We start from the raw sequence: 8,856 nt of genomic DNA, 5'->3' as shown, positions 1-8,856 counted from the left end.
GCAAGATAAGCAGTGGCCTTTTGGAATTTACAGTTTATACAGTGAGTCCCATGCAATGGTTGGCAACACTAAGTCAGAGGACAAGGAAATGTGTGAACATAGAAGCAGGTTTTTCAGGCTACATTTTTCTCCTTTATTTGGGCCATCATGAGGAAGAAAGATTATTTTCCAAAACTATTAAGCACTCGCATCAACCAGCCAGCCAGAGCATCCGTCCTGAAGGAAAAATGTAATAGGCTCTTCTTCTGTTAGTGCCAGCTGTCCAAAACTGTTAGAGTTAGTCAACGCTGTTTAATGTTACAATCAAATCTGGACATGAGTGGGAAAGTCACTGTACCAAACCCATTAAGCTGTGTTACTAAATGTCCAATGTTACATAAAAACTATAAATAACTTTGTACTGTTAGGTTTTTCCCCCCAATTTGCTTTTCTTGAAGCAATAATGGTGTTCTGCTTCAGTTAAAGTAATTTTGAAGCTGCCTTAGTGTTTAATCCAAATACTCTTCTGGTGTGGAATAAAATGGTAAGCAATAACCAAGTCAGAATTAAAAGCATTCCCTGGAGTATCTGTTGTTAATAATTTTAAAAATGAAGAGAAGAGCACCAAAAGATAGTGAATGCTAAAAAACTAAACACAAGGCTTAATCATTTTATAAATGGACTTTCCTTTAGGAAATAAAATGTTGTTTCTGTAAAGGGTATCTAGCCTTTCTTCAAATATATGCAAAGGATTCATGCTCTCATTCAAGGACCATCAATCACTTACTATTTAACAATAACAAGCCAGCAGCCAACCCTGACCAAACATGTCTACCTCAATGTTCAAAACCTGACCAGTGAATTAAGGGTTTGTTTCCATACACTGAAACCCAGCCTTGACTCTCTTAGAACATGGTTGATCTAACAGATGAGCTAAAGGCACAAAGGAGGGGGCTGGTGGTTGATATCTGCCCAACTAGGAGGCTCAAGTAAGCTGAGGGCCAGATCAAACCACTTAATAACATAGAAATGCTTTGTTTTTTAAAACTTCTTAGAAGTTTCTTCTACACTTACCTGATAAATGATTCTTGGGATAGCTTCTAAATTATCAATATCTCCATGCTAGTAAGTTTCTCTGATTACCCAGAAAGAAGCTTTCAAACAAAAATTACAAGTAGGACACATTTGGGAACAAAGATGCAAAGCCATAATCAATGTTGTATATTTTGAGCAGGGGTAGAAACAATTTTTTTCTTCATTAATCCCCCCCCCCCCCCCAAAAAAAAAGATAGCTAAAAAGAACTAATTAACCTATGATGGACATCTAACAATTTCATATCTGAGTGTCCAAAACTAAAGGGAAAACATTCTGAAATGTACCTGAAAGTTGAAATGAAACAAATGGTGGCATATACATTTAATATCTTTCTTTAAGCAAAAATCAAAGGAATCTTCAAATACCTTGTCCAGATGAAGCAGAGACTAGAAACCTTGAAGTCTTGAATTTCATTTGGAATCCTGTGCTAACGTTTTAGCACATAACACCTACACTGTGACTTTTTTTAAAATTTAAAATATCAGTTCCCAAGACCTAAGTACTATTTTAGATTTTTGATGAAAATAAGTGATAATCCTTAAATTTAATACGTACTATAACTGTTAATTAAAAAATAAATTTTGACACTATATAATTTTTAAATAAATAGCCATGATATGTACACCAAATTTTATTTGCCTTTAAGTAATACGAATATGTTATTCAAAACGTTAAATTTTCTTGAATTTGACAGAAGAAAAAGAAACTGAAGTGAAACTGTAGGAATTGCTGAACTTCAGATAAATGTTTCTTCAAAACAAGAGATATTAGTTCCTAAAAGATTCTTCTAAAGTTAAAAAAAGATTAAGAAAAACATTAAGCCATTAAGTTACTACATTAAAAATAAAACTACATGTTTCTTAATGAACATATGTTTACATTTACATATAGTAAACTTCATCCCACATCTCATAAAACTCAGAAGGCTCTCCTAATGTATAAACTAAGCAAAAATAAAAGCCTTTTTTTCATATTAAATACTTTAAAACTTAAATGTATCTTTACATTATTTCCAAAAAAGCTTAATGGGGAGTAGCTAATCCAAAAGCAAAATACTGCACAAACCACTTTCAAGAAAAGAAATACATCATGGGAGTATGCTTATAGAAGTCATGCCAGCTAAAACCCCGAGTGACGACACATGAATTCAGAGTATCAGCCGATCCTCTCCTCCCTCCTGAATTACCTGACCGATGGAAGTTTGGTTTTGTTGTTTCAGAAAGCACTGTTTCTTACATTCCATCAACTGTTCAAAATCACGCCACATTTTCACTTGCTTCATATTTGGACCGTGACTTTCTCGAACAGCTTTTTGTTTCTCCCGAAGTTTCTATTGCCAAAAAATAAATAAATAAAAAATCAAGAATAACGAAGTCTCAGTTACAGGGATTTACTTCTATTGCCATAATCAGAAGAATATGCTATGCTTTGTACAATCTATAATAATAAAAGCATATTATGCTAATTAGACCAGATGTCCTTCCAGACAACCTTCTGGGTAAAGTCAGGGCTGTGAGGGAAGCCCGGGTCCCGGGTGCCTGCCAGTGGCTGGAGGGAAGCCCAGGTCCTGGGTGCCAGAGGGAAGCCGGTGCCAGCAGTCCGGAGAAGGAAGGCCTACTCTTGCACAAATTTTGTATGTTGAGCCTCTAGTTCATGAATAATAGTCAATTGAATCAGGTTCTTCTATGATGTATGAAAACTAAGGTTATACAAGTAAAATAAAGTTATCATTGATGTAGGACAACCTGAAGTTAAAAAAATTAACACACACACACACACACACAAAAATAATAAAAGAAAAGGAGAGGGAAAATAAAGGGAGCCAGGAAAGCAGAACAGAAAAGGAATGTAGAAGACTTGAGTTTCAACCTTGGCTTTGCCATAAGCTCTAAGTAAGGCACTGAATGCCTATAAACTCCAGTTTTCTAAATGGTCAGGTAAGGCCAATAAAAGGGGATACTTATGAAAGTACTAGAGGCCTGGTGCACGAATTTGTGCATGGGTGGGGTCCGGCTGGCCTGCCAGCCAGGAAGAAGAGCTGTGGGTGGGTGGCCAGCCAGCCCCACCCCCTGGTCGAAACCCTGGTCAAGGGGATAATTTGCATATTAGCCTTTTATTATATAGGATTTGCTTCATAGGGTTGTTTTTTCACATGGCATAATAGATATAAAAAATACATGATAAACTATCATGTGTTATGTTATTATTAAATAGAGTATTCTTTCCTGACTCAGTATATGCTCTATGTATGTATATATTTCTAAAGGAGAAGTTTAGTGATTTTTAAAAAAAAGTGTACTATTAAATCGACCCAAATCCTTATTAGAATTATGTTTGTTACTAATAACTGATATGGTTCCACCTACTAAAACTTCTACTCACTGAATCTAAAATTATAAATGGGAATAAGAACATTTTCCAGTAAATGGCAAAAATGTACTTTGGGTCTATACTGTGACCAATTGAGGAAGGGTGATTGAAAGGATGGGTAGCACAGAGTCAAAGACAAAGAGGCAAGAAAGGAGGAAGGAGAGCAGAGGAAACAGGGCAGATGACAGCGCACATAAGGGAACAGTGACAGAAATACACTGATACCGAGCGTGGGAAATCATCCAGAAAGACAGAAAAGCAAGCAAAGACAAAAACAGACTACACAGAGGCATCCCCAGCTTTCCCTCTTTTAGGATGTAACTGAGCTGCTGGCTGACCCAAGGACACCAATGAGAAGACTGGTAGTTGATATTTGCCCAAATAAGAGGCTAAACTAAGCTGAGGACCAGATTCAAACCACTCACTAAAAACTGCCCTCTCAGCTATGGCTAATGAAAGCAAATGTAATAAATAGCAAGCAGAAAAGTTTCCTTTTCAATAGGAAACAAAACAGAATTAAGAAAATATAATTTAAATATAGCCAGCAAATTTTTGACACAATACCTGGCATGTAACTACACCTACTTAAGTCTATGCTACAAATAAAGTATCTTACAAAAAATATTTTTATTCTCATAAACTAAAACAAAAAGAGATAAAGAATTTTAAAAGTTCTGAGCATGATTTTAAGATTAAGTTGCTACTTAAACTGTAACTTTTCTTAAATTACTGGAATAATTTCCTTGTCAAAATCCTAACAATCTATAAAAGTTATTTAAAGAACCAAAGACAGGATGTGGGTACTGTATCAGAAATATTAAATTTAGTTTGCCTCACACCTACATGTATTTTTTAAAAATATATTTTATTGATTTTTCACAGAGAGGAAGGGAGAGGGATAGAGAGCTAGAAACATCGATGAGAGAGATACATCGACTAGCTGCCTCCTGCACCCCCCCCACCGGGGATGTGCCCGCAACCAATGTACATGCTCTTGACCGGAATCGAACCCGGGACCTTTCAGTCTGCAGACTGACGCTCTATCCACTGAGCCAAACCGATTTCGGCACACCTACATGTATTTGAAACGGTTAACTTATGAATGCAACTGACTTTCATATATAATTAATTAATTATTTTTTTGATATTCCTCACCTGAGGGTATTTTTTCCATTGATTCTAGAGAGTGGAAGAGAGGGAGAGGGAGAGGGAAGAGAGAAGAAGGAGGGAGGAAGAGAAGAAGGGAGGGAGGAATGAAGCGGGGGGGGGGGAGAGAGAAAGAGAGAGAGAGAGAGAGAGAGAGAGAGAGAGAGAGAGAGAGAGAGAGAGATGAGAGATGAGAGAGATACATTGATTGGTTGCCTTCCACACATGCCTGATCGGGGATCAAACACACAACCTGGGTATATGCCCTGACCAGGAAATTAACCCACAACCTTTCAGTCTACGGATGATGCTCTAACCAACTGAGCCACACTAGCTAGGGCTGTGACACAATACCTGGCACTTTTATAAAACTAAATTCCCAAAAAAGTGTCTGCATCTTTGAAAAGGCGTAAGAAGGAGCCTATTTCCCTTTGAAAACTGTACTAAAGCCCGGGCTGGTTTGGCTCAGTGGATGGGGCTTTGGCCTGAGGACTGAGGGGTCCCTGGTTTGAGTACCATCAAAGTTTGTGGGTTGGGTCCTCGGCCTGACCAGGGCTTGTGCAGGAGACAACCAATTGATATGTCTCTGTCACCCTGATGCGTCTCTTCCCCTTCCTCCCACTCTCTCTAGAAATCAATGGCAGAATATCCTCCAGTGAGGATGAACAAAAGGAAAACAGTATGAAATCTTTTTAAAATTAATGACAATGTCATGACCATCATAACCATGTACTGAAAACCTGAATTAGACACATTTTTAAAAAATAGCCCTAGCTGGTTTGGCTCAGTGGATAGAGCATTGGTTGACTGAAGGGTCCCAGGTTCTATTCCAGCCAAGTGCATATACCCGGGTTACAGTGTAGGGCATGCAGGAGGCAGCTGATCAATGATTCTCTCTTATCATTGATGTTTCTTTCTTCCTCCCTCTCTCTCTCTCTCTCTCTCTCTCTCTCTCTCTCTCTCTCTCTCTCTGAAATCAATAAAAATATATTAAAAATAAATCAGTAAATAAAATAAATAATAAATTCTTACCTTTCCAAGATTTTCTTGTTCAGCAATATTTTTGGTATACTGTTCCCTAGAGAGTCAACGTAATAATTTAACTTCAATTGATACATAAAACATTAACATATCTACTTAAATATATTAAACAATGTAATTTAGATTACTAGAGTTAGAAGAAAACCCATTGTCAAATAATTTCTTTCCTCATCCTTAGTTTTTAGAAGTAAACAGTAGGGGGGGGGAAAAAGACAAAGCATTGCATAAAATTAAGAGAATTAAAATATTAAGTACTATTTCTGGCTAATCTACCCTTAAAACAATGGCAAGACATTTGCTTAAGTTACTTTGCTTTTGAGGAGGTTTGCAAAAGGGAGAAAGGATACATATTAAAATAAACACCAGATAGTATCTAACCCTGAAATTCCAATTCTAGAAAGTCATCCTACAGAAAAACTCTCATAAGATAAAGATAAAAACAAAAACCATTTACTTCACCACTGTTTATAACAGTGAAAATCTGCAAACAAACTAAAGCTGATAGATGGAGGAATGTTTAAATAATTATAGAACTCCGTTTAAAGGAATAATAGAGGGCTATAAAAAAGAATGAGGTAGCTCTATAAATACCAAAGTGGAAAGAATTCTAGATAAACTATGAAGAGAAAAACTGTATGTGTAGTTTAATTTTATTTTTATATACACATAAAAACATTTCCCATGCACTTGCTAGCATACACACACACACACACACACACACACACACACACTAGCAAATGCATGGGAAAAGAATATGGAATAATGTACATCAAAATATTAACATTAGACATTTCTGAGGCATGGCAATGTGAACAACATTCCATTTTTGTGTACTATATTTCATAATGGTTACTTTTTGTATTTCTTTTGTAATCCAACAAAAACTGCAAAATTTTAATGTAAAAATAAAAATACAAAATAAATTTGTATTACATTTTTTAACAAAAGTATAATTATTATTATTATTTTTTTAAAATATATTTTATTGATTTTTTTACAGAGAGGAAGGGAGAGAGATAGAGAGCTAGAAATGTCGATGAGAGAGAAACATCGACCAGCTGCCTCTTGCACACTCCCCACCGGGGATGTGCCCGCAACCAAGGTACATGCCCTTGACCGGAATCGAACCTGGGACCTTTCAGTCCACAGGCCAACGCTCCACCACTGAGCCAAACCGGTTTCGGCACAAAAGTATAATTATATCTTAATACCACGTAGGACAAAAAGTAGATTTAAACTGTTAAGGACCAAGGTTTAAAGGATGAAGAGAGATTTTTGACCTCAAATTTAGATGGAAAAAAGACTAGGTTTCTGTGTGAACTACACTATAGTAGGTATTTACGAAGAAATTAGACAACACAAAACTGAGAATCTAAGAAATCACAGACCACAAGAGAAACCCTAGCAGTCTAGGTGAAGGAAGATTCGCATTTCTGCAAAAAGGGAGGTGAATGTGATTAGAATAGAAACAATGGCAGTCAAAAGCACCCCATGTGCTTACAGAGCTGAAGTGAAGGTAGAATTTGCACACAGGAGTGAGGGAATAAACACAATCTTGATGGGCCTTCATTTTGCTCTTAGAATTATTTATGAGATACTATGTCAAACTGTTTGCCTTTCCAGCTCTCCAGTGAAATAACAGCCAGGAAGATGTAAATGACATACTAGTTTAAGAAGAATCTACAGTTCTAGTTCAAATTGCTTTAAATATTTCATTTATTACCCTAGGCCTGAGAAATGTCCCGATTGTTTTAGAATTTCCATTGATAGTTTATCAGGAATTCAACAGGCTCATACTCTTTTCCAATGACATTAATCCATAATTTTAATTTATTTGAGAGATAATTATGCAGCACCTGTTTATGTACGAAGCATGCTCTTGGCCTTCAAGAAGCAAACAGACCCAGTAGGTGTGGCTCAGTGGTTGAGTATGTGGGGAAGCACGGGACTTGGTTGGAAAGTCTGAAAGGAGGAGTCTCCAAGAGGTCAGGGGGCTTCTAGGGGGACCTTGTGGAAGGTGGCAGCCTCTGCCTTGACTTCTCCAAACAAGTCTGAGCCCCCGGATGTTTTATTGGAATCTTTGTGTTCAGTCTTTAGAGCACATGTGTCAAACACAAGGCCCTCGGGCCAAATCCGTCCCGCCAGGCCTTGCAATGTGGCCCGCACCGCGCTGTCATCACTGCACTCCGCTGCGTTTCCATCACAGTGACAGTTTATGACTGTTCAGTAAACCATTCGGCCTGCGATTTAGGCTTTTGGTTTTAGATTTTGGTCCCTTCTCTGATTGAGTTCGACACCCCTACTTTAGAGTATTAGAAAAAAATTCTATTTATAGGATATCTTCAGTCTAGCTTGCATTCCAGTACATTATATATTAAAAAATGTAGACTCTGCCAAGACATTCTCGGTCTTAGATTCCTTCCTATAACATTAATGTACATGCCACTAGAAATCTCAACTGCAATCTAAAATAAATATGAATCCTACACTTTGAGTTCTTCCTGGATGATAAAAGCAAAGCATCTAAAGTGCGCTAAGGGGCAAAGAAAGTGTATCTTGTTCAATTACTGTATTTTATCTCAGCTAGCAATTCAACTATTAATGTATTTGTAAGGCAGCATTTGATTTATTACAGTACGCTGCAAGCTATGATTACCAAAAGAATCACCATATAAGGAGTAGTGGTACTGGCACCGCTTCCTTGTTCTGAAGGCGGGCACACTGCATCACTTACACTGCACAATTAGCAGGCAGACTAGAGTCCAAGCCACGGGGGACTTTAAAAACAGACAAACCTTAGTGCTTATTAAAAAAAAACACCCACAACTATCAAAGTATATGTATTCCTCACAAGGGAGAATTATTAATGGGGAATTAGTTTTTAAAATATATTTTTATTGATTTCAGAGAGGAAAAGAGAGGGAAAAAGAGATAGAAACATCAATGATGAGAGAGAGAGGGATCTAGCCTACAACCCTGGACATGTGCCTTTGACTGGAATTGAACCTGGGACCCTTGGTCCGCAGGCCAACACTCTATCCACTGACCAAACCAGCTAGGGCTATTGGGGAATTATTAATGATTACAAGAGTTTATGGGTCTATGAGTCTATGGTGATGTAAGTTTTGGTAATATATAGTGATGACTGCACAACAATGTGGATGTAATCAATGCAACTGAATTGTATACTTAAAATGGTTACAATGACAAATTTTATCATCTAT

At 37.2% G+C, this 8,856-nt stretch overlaps 1 protein-coding gene across 4 annotated transcripts in view; it reads right to left on the bottom strand.

Moving 5' to 3' along the window:
* Positions 1 to 417: 417 nt before the first annotated feature.
* Positions 418 to 8,856, bottom strand: part of IFT81 (intraflagellar transport 81) — a 162,606-nt gene continuing 154,167 nt past the window's right edge. For all 4 annotated transcript variants that reach the window (XM_045585586.1, XM_045585585.1, XM_036449304.2 and 1 more), the window contains 2 exons: positions 5,624 to 5,669; positions 418 to 2,405 (listed from right to left, as the gene is read on the bottom strand). In XM_045585586.1, coding sequence (XP_045441542.1) covers positions 2,223 to 2,405; positions 5,624 to 5,669 — 229 coding nt within the window. In that variant the 3' untranslated portion in view covers positions 418 to 2,222. The remainder of the gene's footprint in view (positions 2,406 to 5,623; positions 5,670 to 8,856) is intronic.

This window comes from Pipistrellus kuhlii, unplaced genomic scaffold (assembly GCF_014108245.1).
Source record: "Pipistrellus kuhlii isolate mPipKuh1 unplaced genomic scaffold, mPipKuh1.p scaffold_m20_p_20, whole genome shotgun sequence".
Lineage (NCBI taxonomy): Eukaryota > Metazoa > Chordata > Mammalia > Chiroptera > Vespertilionidae > Pipistrellus > Pipistrellus kuhlii.
This window is presented reverse-complemented; position numbering and strand designations above follow the sequence as displayed.